Source organism: Engystomops pustulosus, chromosome 10 (genome assembly GCF_040894005.1).
Source record: "Engystomops pustulosus chromosome 10, aEngPut4.maternal, whole genome shotgun sequence".
Lineage (NCBI taxonomy): Eukaryota > Metazoa > Chordata > Amphibia > Anura > Leptodactylidae > Engystomops > Engystomops pustulosus.
Window position 1 is genome coordinate 102,958,549 of NC_092420.1, and position 18,471 is coordinate 102,977,019.

The following is an 18,471-nucleotide window of genomic DNA, read 5'->3' on the forward strand; positions in this document are numbered from 1 at the left end:
TGAACATCAGGAGTCGAAATACTTTGATGTATGACATGTAGGTCGAGATTCTTCACTGGATTACATGGGGCATAAAAATAGAAACATTGGAACGAGTCAATGAATATGAACAAGCCCTTTCCTAAACTAAGCTGCCCAAAGAACGGCCCATAACAGAGAGAACCATAAAAGCCAGGGTTACCCCTTTCCCTAACAGCACACACGGACACCTGTCACTTGGGTTTCTCCAAAATGAATTTGCACAGAACCAAAAAAAAAAAAAAAAGCGTAAAACAATAGAAATAAAATCCACCGTACAACTCCGGGTATAAACGTAAAACTTTCACCTTTAATATTGTAAAGTTGATTTAAATTTTATTTCCTATCAAAAAAAGGGACAAGGCAAAGACAAGACGTAGATGATATCATCAGAGGAGACAGAGAGGACACTGAGAAGACGACAAATAAATAAAGTCTCATAGAGAAGAGCCGGAGGAAGGTTTTATTGTGACGCCGGATGGACAGGAGATCAGGGGACAATTATTCCTTGAAGTCCAGAAATTGCTGCAGTTTTTTCCGATGTTCTGAGGATACGGGAACGGCGCTGGAGACAGGAAACGAGAACAGGTTATTAAAGGGATACGTTCAAAATATAACAGTGTGTCCCATCCACCAATCAGGCCCCTACTGCTATTTATTAGCTTCTTACTGCAAGTGCTCTCCGAATTTAGTGGTGATCCTGTAGATCGCCGTCTTCAGAGTGGATCTAACAGCGAACCTTAGCGTCTTGTAAGAGGAGTCTACTAAACTCAGCGAAGGTCTGGCGGGTTTGCTGGACGCATGCGGAAGCTTAAAATGCTTCTCCACAGCCTGAAATACAAAGAATCCAATATATATTATCAGGAGAGAAGCTGCATTGCTGAACCTCTAGTGACACCCAAAGTGTTAGCGCCCCCTGTACTTAGAGTGGGTCCCTGCACCATCTGACCAAGGGATACAGTAAAGATCAGTTACTAATTTCCAGCACAATCCATGGACCCGGCTATGGAAGCTTGGCTGAAGGCTGGCGATCCCACATCTTATATAGACCTAGGGCGTTTCTCTGCTTCTCCCACCCCTGTACCCACTACTCTTTCTGTCTTACCCCCTGTGTTGTCTTTTGTTCCATGTTTGTACTTTGTTAATTGAATTTTTGTTTATGGTCCTTTTTGGATTGTTCCAGTTTTCTGATTTTTCTGTTTACTAAATAAAACTGTTATTGAACCATAATTTCCAGCACAATGAATGAATGAGATGATCCTGACACTATATTCCTTTAATACTTTTGTCACACACACTTTAAAAGGGAATGTGACACTAGTCTTAAAGACAAACTGTTAGCAGGTAAATGTTGCTGTAAGTGATGGAGAATCTGATTGCAGTGGTGTAATAGAGGTGACAGCTCCAGGCTGCCTACAGATGGGGAAGCACTTACATACTGTGGAGAAGAGAGCGTGGCCTCAGACGGCGCCCTGACATATTGGTGGAGAGTCTCCATCTTTGTACTTTTTGCTGGAGGTACAAGCAGCGAGCGTCTTACCTCTTGTAGATTTAGTAATGTGGTGAGGATAGTGGAGAGGGTGGTCTGCACAACTCCCATTCTGTCTTCCGAGAAGGACGCCGCCACCAAATGTGACAAACCTGGACGATGGAGGGGAGAAAAACTAAATCATTTTTCAATAGAAAGGCGGAAGCTGATGAAAGTATTCTGAAATTGATAACAGTCTCAAATACATTGAGATTCTGTGTATAATGAATGGGGGAAGTGAACATGGCAATGGAGCTATGACACCCTGCGTCACCTACAGGCAGCTGGGAGGTTTCTGGGAGAAGACTGTCAAGTCTCAGACTAGGGGTCTGGTAATGCCACCATTGTGGAGGAGGTCATCAGTAATGGGAGCGCAGGAAGGGGCAACCAAGGACTTATTATTTTCTTTAGCTGCAGCCACAGGGATCACTCACCTTCCAAAGCCCAAATGTGGATCTGTGAATCTGCAAACACCTCCTGACTGGAGGCCTCCGGATGCTGCAGAAAGATACAATCATCATCCGAAATTACCAACACGTATTCAGCTTCCATCAGGCTCAGCATCCATTCACACCAGGACAACTAGTTTGTGCTACAGAAGACTTTAAGATGGCGGAGATTTATCACAAGTGTCAGAGCGGAACCGTTGTAGTTACCCATTGCAGCCAATCAGAGCTCAGCTTTATATTTTCCCAAAGTGAAAGCTGAGCTCTGATTGGTTTCCATGGGCAACAAGACCATTTTTACCTCAGTCACTAGTGATAAATCTCCCTCTATTATCTTCTATAGTAAATTATAGAAAATTCCTCTTTGGAAACATTGCAAATTTATGGATGTTTTCCAGAGGAATGTAAATGTTGCAATTCTCAGACCAGGAATTCAGATTCCCCGCTTCCTTCATGGCATTTTATTGAAAAGTGGGTGTGGAAGGGCGAGACCAGCCTGGTCACCGAATATACTATAAGCCTCAATCCTACATTCACTCCATTAGGCACTTACCTTGCTGAATAAATACATGAACAAAACACGTTTGCCCAAGAAATGTTTGATCTATGGAAAAGAAAAATGATATTCTATAAGAGTGCAGATGATAACTATACATTGCCATTCTATAGGATAGCAGATTGGGGGTCTCCCAGTCCTCATCACATTGTGCACCTACCTGCTCCTTTATGCTCTGCAGCCACACATGGAGGAGCCGCTGCCCCTCACTGCTACCAGGGCTGGGCGATTTAGAGACCGGAGACACTTCTGAGCCATTGCTCTGGATGTCTGAGAAACAATAACACATTAGCACAAAGACTAAGAAGCATTCTATAGGTTGTGCCATGTACAGGGCTCTGGTAGAGGAAGGGGCGCATGGCTTTCCCCAAACTCTTAGGCCTTGTACCTGACATAACACAGAATAATCACAGCATTACATAAATGAATGACTCACCTGGGCCACAGGTCCACAGCTTTGCCCCCCGTCTCATCACATGGGGGCTCTGTACTGATCCGTGCCATGGAGAATTTTGGTCCAAAGCACCAGTGATGCGACCAATGGCGGGAGAGGCAAATGGACTTCCAGAGTCCCAACTCCCTTTAAGAGAAGCCCCAGGCTTCAGAAGTAAAGGGAGAGGGGTCAGAGGGGTAGGAACAAGGTTTGGGGAAGGGTCAACAGTATCATTAATGAGCGATGTGCCTGGAAATGAATGAGAACCAAGTAGAAAACATGCAGTATAAATAAATATAAGAGTTCAATAAATGAAAGGGGGATTACAGCAATTTCAGGACATGGGGATAACTTTACTACAATCAAAAGCAAACCAATTGTAATCAATAAATAGGGGGTCCCTTGTACCCTAGAATAACGAACAGCAGCTCATGTATTCCCTTCTATAGGAAGGCCAGAGCTGAGCCCCCATAGTCTACTGAGCCGCCGCTTCCAAGACCCCCAGAAAGTGAAAGCAGAGGAACAGACAAGTGGACTCCCCCCTAGAGATAGGTGGGGTACCTTCAGGGTCTGCCACCATGTTTGATGAAATACTATGTATTCCCCCTCAGTTACATTACCAGGAGGACATACCAGAGCTGCTGGAGGACTTCCTGGTCTCTGAAGAGGATGATGAGAGTCTGACACGTCCGTTACTCGCAGCCGCCTCCTGGTAAGCGATAAGCCTTGATGTCAGATTGGTTAAGACACCCAAGCACTCCCTGGAGATGTTGGTCCAATTGTGAGGATGTCCTCCTACCAGGCACCAAGTGACAGAAATAAGTATCCACTCAGCAATCACAAAGATAAGAGAAGGAGATTGTGATGGCCAGAGGTTATCCGGCTCCGGTACCTGGCTGGCTCAGGCTGAACACTTCTTGTCTTCGAGATGGAGAATATTGTGAGAGGAGCATCAAGTCTTGGAAGGCGAGATACTGAGGAGGACAAAGGAGCCATGGAATTACAATAACATACCCCACACTGGTCATCAGAAGTAGCCAAGGATACAGGGAAGTGGGACCCCCGCAATCCCAAGACCGGGGGTCCTGTATAAATAGATTGGAGGTTTCATGTTCGCGCTACCCCTCCTAATCCCTACAATGAAAATAACTTATTCCCAACCCACAAGATCGGGGATAAGCGATAGTGGTCCAACGACTGGGAACCCTACTATTCCTGAAAACAGGGGTCCCTTATTGCTCACATTAATCCGGACTGGCACCGGTATTGCAGCTTAGCTGTACGGAATTAGTTGCAATAAAATGTCAGGGCAGCCGTATTTTTTAACCCCAATTTGAGTGAAAATCATCAAAGCAAGAGCCTTAAGAAAAGAGGGTCATTTCAGAGGATTCAGAAATCCTTCATGATGTATATGTCCCACTACATGTACAGAGATCTGGACAGAGACATATTATATATTATATATGAGGTCACTCACTTTGAGGAGAGGAGAGCTGCAGCTCATCACGTTAGGGAGACATTTTTGTGCTTCTTCAGGAAAAGCGGTCTGCACCGGGAACATGCAGGCCTAGAAGAAGGAAAGGGTTAAAGACTGCGTCAATGAGAATACACAGTAATTTCATGAGACAAGGATTGTTAACATTTACAGAATAGTTTAATGCAGTTTTATTTCTATTCTTCTCCTGTTGGATCCACTTGGGGCGTTTGATAAGGCAGAAACTTGTCACCTATTTAAGATATTCCATTATCCTCAGGATAGGGGATAAACAGCTGATGAGCGAGTGTCCAAATACTGGAAAGAATGAAAATGAGACCCCCAGCAACCCTGAGTCCAACCCCCCCCCCCCGGCCTCGCCCCCAACAGCGATCTTGTTCTCACTAATTGATGAAGCAGCAGGTTGAGAAAGAAATGGAACTGTCAGGAATCACTGAGCGCTGTGCTCTGCCATTTCAGACTCTCCCATACAATGGAATTGAGTAGCAGGATGGGCTAGACCCATTAGGAGAAGCTCCACCCATTTGGGAATTGCTAAGTCACCAATCAGCTTGTTATTCCCTGTCTGCCTGTCGTGGACTTACACACAGAACAGATCATCAGTTCTGTTATGTCCTGCCGTCCTCAGTCCCCCCAGATACAGTGAAAAGTCTGCGCGTATTTAGGCGCTCAGGGCATCTTTCAAGGAATAATGCTGCCTGTACACACGTCTATGACGCTTGTACAGTCATTAATGCAACCTCACAACCGAGCGAATCCTTTAAAGAGTTTCTACATTAAATCCGTCCACAGCAGCCCCCGGTATGAGCACCACCTTATACCATCAATCACATCCGTCCTGCTGACCTCTGTAGTGTAGATCTGGAAGAGCAGCCACACAATATACCAGGTGGTGAGAAGAAACACTCCCGACAGCCAAATCTGGTAAAATAGTGACAAGTCAAGGAGTCCACGGACAGTATCCAGCGGAGGCAAATGTCTGAAATTGTCAGAAAACGTGAATATATTACAGATGGTATTTATGGGTTGTACCAGGGTGCAGACCCCCACACAGGGAGGAGATGGATACGAGGCCGTGCACACGTGTTACTGTATCCATTGTACTTCATGGGAATTGTAAGTTAATAAAAACTACTCACTGATCCATCTGGAGGTTCAGGACAGATTGAATCCATTTCCGTGGGATATAACCTAAAAATAAAAGGTCAAGTTTGTGAGAAATCGGCTGCATTTTATAGAGGTTTCTGTGTACAATGTATATTATTACAATCTGACCCAGGAAGAAGTAGACAGCAGCAAAGTTCCGGGTCAGGTACAAGGACTGGACACAGCTGAGCTTCAGCAGTTTGGGGACCGTCTGGCGGAACTGCAAATACTTGAATTGCTGAAAGGGGGAAATCGTGTTATGTGATTAGATCTTCCTAAAATCACAAGTATTGGCAGCAATGTACCAGGCGCACCTGGTGCCAGCTCTTACCTGCACAGAAGGGAAAGACAGGCAGTTCATATTGTGCAGAAAGTATCGCAGGCTGTAGGTGTACCCCATAAATCCTCCGGTGAGCAGCAGGAAGAGGTAGCGCTCATTCACACACATGGCCGGAATGGTGGCCCCTGGATTACTGACAGCATAAAGCACATGCACAATTATATTCCATCCATCCATCCATGATAAACCACAGATACCTTCCTAACTCACCTGGGCTCAGGACTGCAGGGGATAGCCAGGCCCTGGTACTGACTGCGACCCAGGACCGTGCAGCACCAGAACACCAGCACCCCCATAGCAGCGTGTACGACAGAGTGAAGCACATGTTGGGGGAGCAGGATCAGCCCGATCATGGAAAGCCGGGAACTGGGGATGGACGGCGCCACTGAGGAGGAGAGCAATGATACACAGAGGACACGGATTTAAAACACGATTTGGTTAAATGTATTGATCCGCTTGGCTCCTGCAGCTGCTATGTTTTACTTTACAGCACCAGCTGCAGTATACCGCCAAGAAGATAATGTGCTGACTGCTCATTCTTCAGCCCAGACCTCTCCTGCAAGTTCTCATACATAGATTTATAACCAAAGTTGGACTCTAAAATGGATACAAGGTTGTGCTCTGCCCTGGTGGGAGAAAGCAACACATTGAGGGTGCACCCCAATACTGGCCTGTGCCCGACACCAGGTGCCGCTTTTATATGATGTCAGGTGTTGTGCTGAACCAACCAAAGAGGAGAGGGAAAGTACATGCGATGTAGTGTATCCAACCCTGCAACCGTCTCACCGGAATGGAACTGCACACTGAAGGAGCACTCGATGGCCTGCAGGATACTCAGGATCAGCAGACAGAAGAACGTGGAGCTGCTCAGGGCGTCCTTTATGGAGTCTGCAGAAGAGAACAGAATCACTAGAACATGAAAGAGTGTGAGCCCCATGGGGACAGGGACCGATTTGGCAAGTTCTTAGCAGCTCTGCATAATCTGTGCGCTATATACATAAAGGAATTATTATTAGAGCAGATTTCCCCCTAACACATTATGAGTGCAGCAGTGGGGTGCAGAGGTGCAGGGGGGTCCTCTAAAGGATTGTCAGGCGAGTTTTAGGCAGACCCTTAGCTCTTAAGATCATTGAAAGTCCCAAAGTTAAGACGCCTGGAGATCAGTCACCATTGGGATAACCTTCAGTAGTGGCGGCTGCCGGCTCTTTATACAGACAGGACCATCAGCATCTTCACCCACGAGTTCTGCGCCCCATATCCCACTCACCTGTCACACATTGTGCCGGGTGGAAGATCTGGAATTTGCTGAGACAGATGAAGACCAAGCAGCTCAGCGGCAACAGGATAACGGTCCAGGCAAGACTGGCCGCAACCCTCCATCGCAACACCTGCAAGGCAAGCAAGCGGTGGTATTAACCCCTTTGTGTCCAAGCCATTTTAGACCCTTAGGACCAGGCCTGATTTTTAAAATTTGCCCTGTGTCATTATAGGAGGTTATAACTTAGTGACGCTTTAACTTTTCCGGGGGATTTTGAGATTGAAGTACAATGTGTGACGGTAAAACAAAGTAATAGGAACATTTTGATGAAATCTTTTGTGTTTAGTTATTGAAATTTGGCAAAAATGTATTAAAATTATTCATTTTCAAAGTTCAAAAGTTCCTGCTTTTCAGGCAGATAGTCGTAGCAGCCGAGTAACTTTATAACCAACATTTCCGGAATGTTCTGCTTTATATCGGCGCAGGGTTTTACGCCTCCTCTCTCTTTTCTAGGTTGTTAGGAGGGTCAGAATTTTGGGTGCAATTTTCCTCATTTTCATGAAAATCGCCAAAACCCTTATGTAGAGGCTCCTGCTCGGCTCTATGCGACTGTGAGAGGCCTAAACAGCAGTAACACCCCATAAATGAGGCCATTTTAGAAACTACACCCCTCAATGTGTAAAAAAAAATCAACTTTAAGAAGTGTGTTAACCCTTTAGATGCTTCACAGGGGTAAAACTAAATAGAGGTGTGATTTACAAGCTGTAATTTTTTTACATAATATATTAATTTTGGCCAAAAATTAAACCGTTACAAAGTATTAAATGACAAATAAAAACTCCAAAGTTTGATACCCAATTCCTCCCGAGTCTGAGGACCCCCCATATGTGGTGGTGACTGCTGTAAGGGGGGGCGCACGGCCGGGGATAGAATGGAAGGAGCGGCATGCAGGGCAGATCTGCAGTGTCACATGTTACAGGACACAAAATGTTTATTTTTTTGTAATTTGCACATATGAGAGATTATTTTTTTGTGGGTGAGGTCCACTTTTCAGGTGCATCCTTTACAGGGGGCTCAATAGCTAATAATCAGATTTTATTAACTCTTTCTTGGTGGTGGTTAAAAAAATCATGAATTCTTGTTTATGGTTTTTAGCATTTTTTATTCGCAGGACGTTCACCGCACCATATAAATAATGTGTTCTCGTTATTCTCTGGGTCATCACGATTACGGCGATGCCCCATTTATACGGCTTTTTTATGGGTAACTTGTTTTGCAGAATATAGAACTCATTTTGTGAGAAATTTGCTTGTTTTTGTGTCGCCAGGTAACAATGGGCAGAACATTTATATTTTTTTGTTTACAGCGCTGGTTTGGAGCTTATTTTTTGCGGGACAAGCTGTACTATTTCTTGGTATCATGTCGGGGGTAAATGTTACTTTTTATGCGCTTTTTATGAGGTCAGATGTGAAAAATTTCATAATTTTTGCAAGTTTTTTTGTGTTTTCTTTTTTACGCCGTTCACCGTACGGGTTCAGTGACGATTTTATTTTATTGTACGGGTTGTAACGGACGTTGTGATGCCCAATATGTTGCGGGTTTTTTTGGTGATTTTCACTTTTCTAGGTTTTATTGGATTATTGCATGGGACGGGACTTTTATACTTTTTTTAAACGTTTTTTTTTCGGTTTTATTTTGTCCCAGGGTGGATCATTTGATCACTTGTTCATTGTAATATACTGCAGCACATGACATAGTCCCCCTATGCATTCTGCACGATCCTAACAGGCTTTTAGTGAAGGCAGTCCTGGGGACCTTATCGGGCTTATCCATGGCAACAATCAGCACCTCCGTGCCATGCACAGAGGGTGCCGATCGTCGCAGCGATTCACCATAGACGGTGTCGTCACAATGACCGCAGCGTCCATAGGGTTAAACAGCCGGGATCGCGATACCACGGTGTTTGCACGGGCTCAGCTTCTGAGCCCGGGTGATCGCCATGACGTGATACTACGTCAAGGTGCAGAACGGGGTTAATAGATGTGAAGGAATGTAATGTCAGGAGGCGCAACAACGTAAAGGAAAGTCATGGTAAACTTGACTTTTCCTGTGTGGGTGTCAGTAATTGCCGAGCACAGCGCTCATCTCTCTCCAGCACTCTCATTAATCTATAAGAGCGGCAGAGATACCCAAGCGCTGCGCTCGGATACTTCTCATATGAATTGAATGGAGAGAAGGACAAACATTTAAAATGTAACCAGCGGTCACCCACCAATGCTTCAAACTCATCCCCTTTAATTCATACAAGAGATGGGATAATCACTAGGACGATACCTTACAGGAAGTCACGAGGGATAATCCCGGGACATTCCTCCTAGATCCCGGCACCGGGACTGTGGGATCTCCTTGTATGTGTGATCCATGGAGGAGCAGGGGGCGGGGGGCAGGATGAGAAGGGGAACGTCATGTGCAGCCAGATACAAGTGTGTGCTTATATATTACCCCGGATATTCATGGAGGCCAAGGGAGCACCACCCCTGCTGGAGAGAATCTGCGGCAGCTGGACAACCCCTTTAAGTGTCACCAATGATCCCCCCTATAGCCCCCTCACCCAGTGGTATCTGCAGTCACACCCCAGGGGGGCATTGTTATTAGTTCTTTATCATAATGGTGGGCACAGGGACCCCCCACAGCGGCCGCCAGTCACAGGACTTACCTTGTAGGGACCCCCCCCACAGCGGCCGCCAGTCACAGGACTTACCTTGTAGGGACCCCCCCACAGCGGCCGCCAGTCACAGGACTTACCTGTAGGGACCCCCCCACAGCGGCCGCCAGTCACAGGACTTACCTTGTAGGGACCCCCCCACAGCGGCCGCCAGTCACAGGACTTACCTGTAGGGACCCCCCCACAGCGGCCGCCAGTCACAGGACTTACCTGTAGGGACCCCCCCACAGCGGCCGCCAGTCACAGGACTTACCTGTAGGGACCCCCCCACAGCGGCCGTCAGTCACAGGACTTACCTGTAGGGACCCCCCCACAGCGGCCGTCAGTCACAGGACTTACCTGTAGGGACCCCCCCACAGCGGCCGTCAGTCACAGGACTTACCTTGTAGGGACCCCCCCACAGCGGCCGCCAGTCACAGGACTTACCTTGTAGGGACCCCCCCACAGCGGCCGCCAGTCACAGGACTTACCTTGTAGGGACCCCCCCACAGCGGCCGCCAGTCACAGGACTTACCTTGTAGGGACCCCCCCACAGCGGCCGCCAGTCACAGGACTTACCTGTAGGGACCCCCCCACAGCGGCCGCCAGTCACAGGACTTACCTTGTAGGGACCCCCCCACAGCGGCCGCCAGTCACAGGACTTACCTTGTAGGGACCCCCCCACAGCGGCCGCCAGTCACAGGACTTACCTTGTAGGGACCCCCCCACAGCGGCCGCCAGTCACAGGACTTACCTGTAGGGACCCCCCCACAGCGGCCGTCAGTCACAGGACTTACCTTGTAGGGACCCCCCCACAGCGGCCGCCAGTCACAGGACTTACCTTGTAGGGACCCCCCCACAGCGGCCGCCAGTCACAGGACTTACCTTGTAGGGACCCCCCCCCACAGCGGCCGCCAGTCACAGGACTTACCTTGTAGGGCCCCCCCCACAGCGGCCGCCAGTCACAGGACTTACCTTGTAGGGACCCCCCCACAGCGGCCGTCAGTCACAGGACTTACCTGTAGGGACCCCCCCACAGCGGCCGCCAGTCACAGGACTTACCTTGTAGGGACCCCCCCACAGCGGCCGTCAGTCACAGGACTTACCTTGTAGGGACACGCGGCGCCACTTTCCCCATCTAATGTCTGTGCGTCATAAAGACACAGATACAGCAGACTGTTCAGTTACCGGAGGGGGAGACGTGCAGGAGGCGGCCGAGGGGGACAGGTGAGGGGAGTCTATTCACCCCCAATGGGGCTGCGACCCACAGGTCAGGATCCACGGCCACAGACTGCCGCAGTATGGGTCACCCCCACATCCAGCACACAGGGGCCCCTCAGCCACCATCACAGGGGGCCCAGGAATCAGCGATGTTACACAATCCAGCACTTGTGTACTACAACTCCCAGCATGCCTCCTGAGTAAGCAGTGATGCGGACATGCTGGGAGTTGTAGTGCCTGCAAGGAGACCCTGATCCCCATCACCCCGTGCTCTCGCGCCGTTACCTTTCTGTCACTCATGACGGGGCCGCGTCCCACATTCAAACCCTCAGCGCGGCATGAGAGGATCAGGACCCCGCCAGGGCTGCCCCTGGTACTGCCTGTATGAGAGGAGCAGGACCCCGCCAGGGCTGTCCCCCGCACTGCCTGTATGAGAGGAGTAGGACCCCAGCATTGCCTGTATGAGAGGAGCAGGACCCCGCCAGGGCTGTCTCCCGCACTGCCTGTATGAGAGGAGTAGGACCCCAGCACTGCCTGTATGAGAGGAGCAGGACCCCGCCAGGGATGTCTCTCGCACTGCCTGCATGAATCCCGCCTATACCACATCTGCGGGGCTGCCCGTCACGCGCCTGACGGAATGTGCGCAGCTAGGACCGCCCTGTGCGCCGCCTTATAGTATTGAACAAACAAAACTTTCAAAGCGACTGACTGGATTTAGTGTCCGGTCCTAGAGCAGCAGATTGTACAAATCTCCCATCAGCTGTGGCTTCTTCTTATATCTGCGTCTCTTCACACCAGGAGAACATGGGATCCAGAAGCAGAAAAAAAACGCATCTCAGACGCCACCTGTAACTACACCCTCAGGCCACGTTCACACTTTGCTTTTTTGATGCGTTTTAAACACAATCCAAAGGCTCCAACTGATTACATGCCGAGATAACATTGTGGTTCCATGTTGTAAACGCAATTTTACATCAACATGTGATCAGCACCTGGGAGGAGGAAGCTCTCCTGCACAGTGTAACAGCCTGTGAAGCTACAGCACCAGAGCCCTTCAAGCTCCTTAGAATTGCAACATCCCCCACCGGGGCCTAGCCCTTGAGGTGAGGCCTGGAGACAGCCGGGGCCCGCTGTACCGGAGTGGCTGGCGGTTGCGGCCTAAGCACGCTTGTGTCACGGTGCTTGGTACGGGGGAACCGGAGGGCTGTCCTACAGCCTGGCAGGTCTCCAGCAGGGTGGTGTTGGCAAGAAATGATGAGGGAGAGGCTGCTATAGCGGATCTCCCTGGGGCAACCCCTTAATGTCCCGAGTGTGAGTCTCTGGGTGATGGACAGGGTGCCGGTGATGATGGCAGCCGTAGTAGCAGGGACCAGACGGAGACAGAAGTTGAAGAAAACAACTTACAGTTCTTTATTTGAACCGGCAGGAACCGCAGCAACGTGCCTTTAACAGGTAGATGGAGTGCTGAGATGCTTTTGGAGGGAGCCTCAGGAGATAGTTCACCAGCCTGGATGTAGAGGGCAGGCTGGGAGGCAGCTGTGTCCTGGTAGGAAGCTTCAGCTTGTCCTGTAGGGCTTCACGTATCACCTTTAAAGGTAAGATGATACCCCTTTCCTCACTATACTAACTCTAGTCTTATCCTCCACTCTTCAGAGGCAGGGGCTAGGCTCTTCCTGCTCTGGTATGGGCTAGACAGAGATTGCTCACTCACTCACTGATCTCTAGGATTCTCCTACACTGGAATCTCTCTGAGTGTTCTCTCTCAGATCTGAGAGAGACTTCTTCTCCTCTAGAACATTCCTGGCCAGGGGTTTTATTACTTCCCCCCTGGTCAGGTGGTGGCTGCTCCTCCAATCACATCTCAGCTTACAGAGGACAGGATGTAACACAAGACATTGGATGAAAGATTTTACATCATACACAGATTAACTTCTGCCTTGCCAGGCCGGATTCACCACTGCAATATCCCTTATGTCCTGTCAGGACCATGTAGTGTGAGGTGGTTACATGCAGGTGGGACATATTCGCAAACACTCCTTCGCCATTGCATCGGCGAGGGTGTTGCATACCCCGGGGGCAATTGAAAGAGCCGCCCTCGGCTCGACTACAGATGGCTTGAGGGGGCAGAGGTGGATAAAGGCACTTCTGGGAAGTGCAGGCTATGTGAGGTGTAGGGACAAACCGCCCATGGTCCTGGAGACAGGCACCTGGGTTGGTGTCGGACTAAGACAAAAACATGTAAGTGCTTGACAGTTGGTCGCTGACGCCATTAAACCGAACTGTACAGTAGGAAAGGTGTGGTGTCATGTCCTGTAATCCACTCCTTGCACCAAGGCCTGTATATTTGTTATATCAACGCTTCTTCCCTGGCGGCAATTATATAGTGTGTATATCTTTATTGCGTTAGCATATGCGACACGAGTACCTCCTGACTGGCATCCTTACCCATGTATGGGTGGCATCCAGGTGCTAACTGTGTAACACCCCCGGTCCCCTAAAGACCCGCAGTTTATGGACTACCCCCATGTGCAAACCTCAGTTTGAGGGATCAGGTAGCGGTCAGTGTTTTACACAAAGACGGTCCGACACAGCCACACTACAACCTGAAAAGCCTATGAAAGGGTTAATGCAGACTACTGGCATATATTTTGACAGTGTGCAAACAGGTTAAGATCACATTGGCTTAGGAGCCCAATGGGTACACATCTTGAACGTTACAGAGGTAGGCTTCTCTGCTGTGGAAGGGGTGCTATCATAGCACAGGACAATAATCAGTTCAAGGTATGTCTCTTGACTGAGATAAATAGGGATGAGAGTCTCAGGAAAGTCTCTGGCTCTGTAGGGATAATGGAAATAAATATACAATATGTACACATGGTACAGTACCTGAAGTGGGCTACAGCCCTTCAGGGGTTACTCTGTATCGCTGGGTTCAGCAGAGACAGGATCCAGCTCCAGCAAGGAATCCTGTGTGTCCTCAGCGGTAGCAGGTGCCGGCTGGGGACACCCGGTGGCAGTAGCGGGTACTGCAGGTGCAGCGACATCCTCCGGACCTTCAGGGGGAGGAGCGCTGTCGCTCGGGGTGTCGGCTGTTCCAGCCGGGGGCTCAACTGAGCCAGGGACCACGGAGGGGTCCAGAAGAAAATAAACAGGGACCTGCGGCAGCGCCGCAGCTCCTTCCAGCTCCGGTTCTTCCGGGGCCGGGTCATCACCCCATTGGTAACCGGCAAGGGGAGATGTGGGCCTAGACGGAACCTCCGGACAAGGCTCACTAGCCGGGATGTCTTCTCCCACAGAAGAGCCGCGGGACCTGGCAATGCTCCTGGCAGGGGAGACGGTGGGGGTGGCGCCCTGGATCATGCCCGGCCCATGGATGGCAATGGGACCCGTACTCACGATGACCGTGGATGGGGCATTCACGTGGGATCACCGCCCGGGGACTCGCAGCCGAGGAAGAAGAAGTGTTCGGGGATTCCGACCACTCGTCGTCCTCATACAGCTCGTCGTACGATGGGTAGCGGTCCTCATCGGAGTCCGGGATCCGGATCACACCAGCCGCCCATGGTCCTCGGGGCCCCTCCTGCAGGGAGAACTCGATGCACTCTCCTGGCTTCAGATTGTGCAGTCTCTCCGGCAAGTCAGGCCTCTTGACAGCCCGGCGTGGAATAAATACCTCCCGTCCGGTGTAGTCCTGGGTGGCGAAGCCATAGCCACGTTGCTTATCGAAGAACCGGACCATGCCGGTGGTGCGGTTCTTTTCCACCCAAGCTCCAGCTGTAGACCGGCCGGATATATACCGTTGGGCCTCCTTCACTCGGCGTCGTTGTTCCGAGACAGCGTCTCGGAGTCGCCGGCGGACGGCCTCACCTCGGCCTTGAGGCTGCGGAGGTGCCGGTGCTAGGGCTCGTGGCTCCGGTGCCGGTGCTAGGGCTCGTGGCTCCGGTGCAGGCTCGGATCTCCTTGGGCGACAGGTAGGTGCCGGAGGATCAGGAACCGTCACAGCGGGGCTGGCAGGCCGCACAGCGGGAACGGTAGGCCTCGGAGCAGGTGGAGCGGCAGCAATAGGCCCAGGCGTTGGCTCGACAGGAGTCGGGGCCTCCCCACGTGGCGCCTCCACGTGGGTCCGTGGTACCAGCATGGTAGCCGGGAGAGGCACGAGGAACCGCCCGGGTGGTACCTGGTGCTGCGTCACCATTTGAAAATACGTCCTTGTGACGAAGGCCCGGGTCAGTCCTCGGTGCAGCCGGTGTCCAGCGGAGGGTCTCCGGACCGGCTGGGCAGAGACCACGACCATAGTCTCCAGTATTTCGAAGAACTCCGGCTGCTCCACAGGGGGAAATGGCGGAGGACCCCACATGGTGCTGACCTCACTCTCCAAGATCAGCACGAGTTCTCGCCCTTCTCTGAGGCGGGGCAGGAAGTCCACCTCGAGCCAGTGGGAGGAGTCCAAACCCTTCCCGCCAAGAGCTGTGGCGGGCTCTAATTTTTCCTGCGCCACAGGAGGCGGGGTTCGCGCCATTCGCGCGTGGGCGGAGTTTGGTGAGTAATCTGGGTTTCCCGCCAGTGAAGGTTTTGGCGGGCTTGAATTATTTGCTGCGCCACAGTTTCTGAGGTAAAAATCTCAGGTGCAGCAGCGCCGGATGTAGCAGAGCTGACACAGTTCTTGCAGGAATTAACCTCTTGAGTGCTGGAGCGGCGCTCGACAGCACGTGGCAGCAGTATAACACAGTTCAATCCAGAAACACACAATTACTTGGGCCTAAACCCGGATGGCAGCAGGGTTAGGCAGCACAGTCTTTTTAATAAAGGAAAGTCTTTAATGCCGTAATAAGGCACAGAAGTATCAATCCTGTTCGTGACGCCACTTGCAACACCCCCCACCGGGGCCTAGCCCTTGAGGTGAGGCCTGGAGGCAGCCGGGGCCCGCAGTACAGGAGTGGCTGGCGGTTGCGGCCTAAGCATGCTATTGTCACGGTGCTTGGTACGGGGGAACCGGAGGGCTGTCCTACAGCCTGGCAGGTCTCCAGCAGGGTGATGTTGGCAAGAAATGATGAGGGAGAGGCTGCTATAGCGGATCTCCCTGGGGCAACCCCTTAATGTCCCGAGTGTGAGTCTCTGGGTGATGGACAGGGTGCCGGTGATGAAGGCAGCCGTATTAGCAGGGACCAGACGGAGACAGAAGTTGAAGAAAACAACTTACAGTTCTTTATTTGAACCGGCAGGAACCGCAGCAACGTGCCTTTAACAGGTAGATGGAGTGCTGAGATGCTTTTGGAGGGAGCCTCAGGAGATAGTTCACCAGCCTGGATGTAGAGGGCAGGCTGGGAGGCAGCTGTGTTCTGGTAGGAAGCTTCAGCTTGTCCTGTAGGGCTTCAGGTATCACCTTTAAAGGTAAGATGATACCCCTTTCCTCACTACACTAACTCTAGTCTAATACTCCACTCTTCAGAGGCAGGGGCTAGGCTCTTCCTGCTCTGGTATGGGCCAGACAGAGATTGCTCACTCACTCACTGATCTCTAGGATTCTCCTACACTGGAATCTCTCTGAGTGTTCTCTCTCAGATCTGAGAGAGACTTCTTCTCCTCTAGAACATTCCTGGCCAGGGGTTTTATTACTTCCCCCCTGGTCAGGTGGTGGCTGCTCCTCCAATCACATCTCAGCTTACAGAGACAGGATGTAACACAAGACATTGGATGAAAGATTTTACATCATACACAGATTAACTTCTGCCTTGCCAGGCAGGATTCACCACTGCAATATCCCTTATGTCCTGTCAGGACCATGTAGTGTGAGGTGGTTACATGCAGGTGGGACGTATTCGCAAACACTCCTTCGCCATTGCATCGGCGAGGGTGTTGCAGAATCAGTTGTTATTAGTAGGAAGGAGGCCATGGATAAGAAATATAAGAAGATCCCACAGTCCCGGGAGTTTGTCAGGAGTTTGTCAGGATGGATTCCATCAAATCATTAAGGAAAAATATATCTTTGCGTCACCATGTTCTGCCGCCCGTAACATCTTCTCCCTTCAGTGCTCGGAGCCGTGTAAGAGGCAGATGAATATAGCCTGCCAGCCCTCTGTAGTATATAGCCAGCCCCCTGTAGTATATAGCCAGCCCCCTGTAGTGTATAGCCTGCCAGCCCCCTGTAGTATATAGCCTGCCAGCCCCCTGTAGTATATAGCCTGCCAGCCGCCTGTAGTATATAGCCTGCCCCCTTCAGTATATAGCCTGCCAGCCCCCTGTAGTATATAGCCAGCTAGCCCCCTGTAGTGTATAGCCTGCCAGCCTCTGTAGTATATAGCCTGCCAGCCTCTGTAGTATATAGCCTGCCAGCCTCTGTAGTATATAGCCTACCAGCCTCTGTAGTATATAGCCTGCCAGCCCCCTGTAGTATATAGCCAGCTAGCCCCCTGTAGTGTATAGCCTGCCAGCCTCTGTAGTATATAGCCTGCCAGCCTCTGTAGTGTATAGCCTGCCAGCCCCCTGTAGTATATAAGCAGCCTGTAGTATATAGCCAGCCCCCTGTAGTATAAAGCCTGCCACCCCCTGTAGTATATAGCCTGCCAGCCCCCTGTAGTATATAGCCTGCCAGCCGCCTGTAGTATATAGCCAGCCCCCTGTAGTGTATAGCCTGCCAGCCCCCTGTAGTATATAGCCTGCCAGCCCCCTGTAGTATATAGCCAGCCCCCTGTAGTATATAGCCTGCCAGCCCCCTTCAGTATATAGCCTACCAGCCCTCTGTAGTATATAGCCTGCCAGCCCCCTGTAATATATAGCCTGCCCCCTTCAGTATACAGCCTGCCAGCCCTCTGTAGTATATAGCCTAACAGCCCCCTGTATCATATAGCCAGCCCTCTGTAGTATATAGCCTGCCAGCCCTCTGTAGTATATAGCCTGCCAGCCGCCTGTAGTAAATAGTCTGCCAGCCCCCTGTAGCATATAGCCAGCCAGCCCCCTGTAGTATATAGCCTGACAGCCCCTTGTAGCATATAGCCAGCCCCCTGTAGTATACAGCCAGCCAGCCCCCTGTAGTATACAGCCTGCAGCCCCCTGTAGTATACAGCCTGCAGCCCCCTGTAGTATATAGCCTGACAGCCCCTTGTAGCATATAGCCAGCCCCCTGTAGTATATAGCCTGCCAGCCCCCTGTAGTATATAGCCTGACAGCACCCTGTAGCATATAGCCAGCCCTCTGTAGTATATAGCCTGCCGGGCCCCCTGTCAGGCTATATACTACAGGGGGCTGGCAAGCTATATACTGCAGGGGCTGGCAGGCTATATACTACAGGGGGCTGGCATGCTACATACTACATGGGGCTGGCATGCT

The 18,471-nt window shown here is 50.6% G+C and overlaps 1 protein-coding gene across 2 annotated transcripts; it reads right to left on the reverse strand.

Annotated features, from left to right (window-relative positions):
• Positions 1-308: 308 nt before the first annotated feature.
• NDC1 (NDC1 transmembrane nucleoporin) lies at positions 309-11,587 on the reverse strand. 2 transcript variants are annotated; one of them, XM_072127119.1, is made up of 18 exons: positions 11,431-11,587; positions 7,230-7,350; positions 6,749-6,850; positions 6,173-6,347; positions 5,954-6,092; positions 5,752-5,860; positions 5,616-5,667; positions 5,323-5,455; positions 4,459-4,548; positions 3,874-3,955; positions 3,615-3,776; positions 2,985-3,230; positions 2,709-2,818; positions 2,546-2,596; positions 1,981-2,044; positions 1,559-1,659; positions 689-849; positions 309-583 (listed from the first exon to the last, which is right to left on the reverse strand). In XM_072127119.1, the coding sequence occupies exons 1-18, from the start codon at positions 11,443-11,445 to the stop codon at positions 520-522; spliced, it is 1,977 nt and encodes a 658-aa protein (XP_071983220.1). In that variant the 5' UTR covers positions 11,446-11,587; the 3' UTR covers positions 309-519. The 2 variants fall into 2 exon arrangements, with proteins under 2 accessions (XP_071983220.1, XP_071983219.1); XM_072127118.1 differs by having other exon boundaries at positions 5,954-6,095.
• Between the last annotated feature and the right edge of the window lie 6,884 nt (positions 11,588-18,471).

Bases quoted from the DNA above. Each gene is read 5' to 3' on its own strand.
- NDC1 (XM_072127118.1), bottom strand. The intron at 4,549-5,322 runs GTCAGCAGGACG...TCCTTCTTCTAG, and splicing joins TCCAGATCTACACTACAGAG to GCCTGCATGTTCCCGGTGCA. The intron at 2,819-2,984 runs GTGAGTCATTCA...ATTGTTTCTCAG, and splicing joins GCTGTGGACCTGTGGCCCAG to ACATCCAGAGCAATGGCTCA.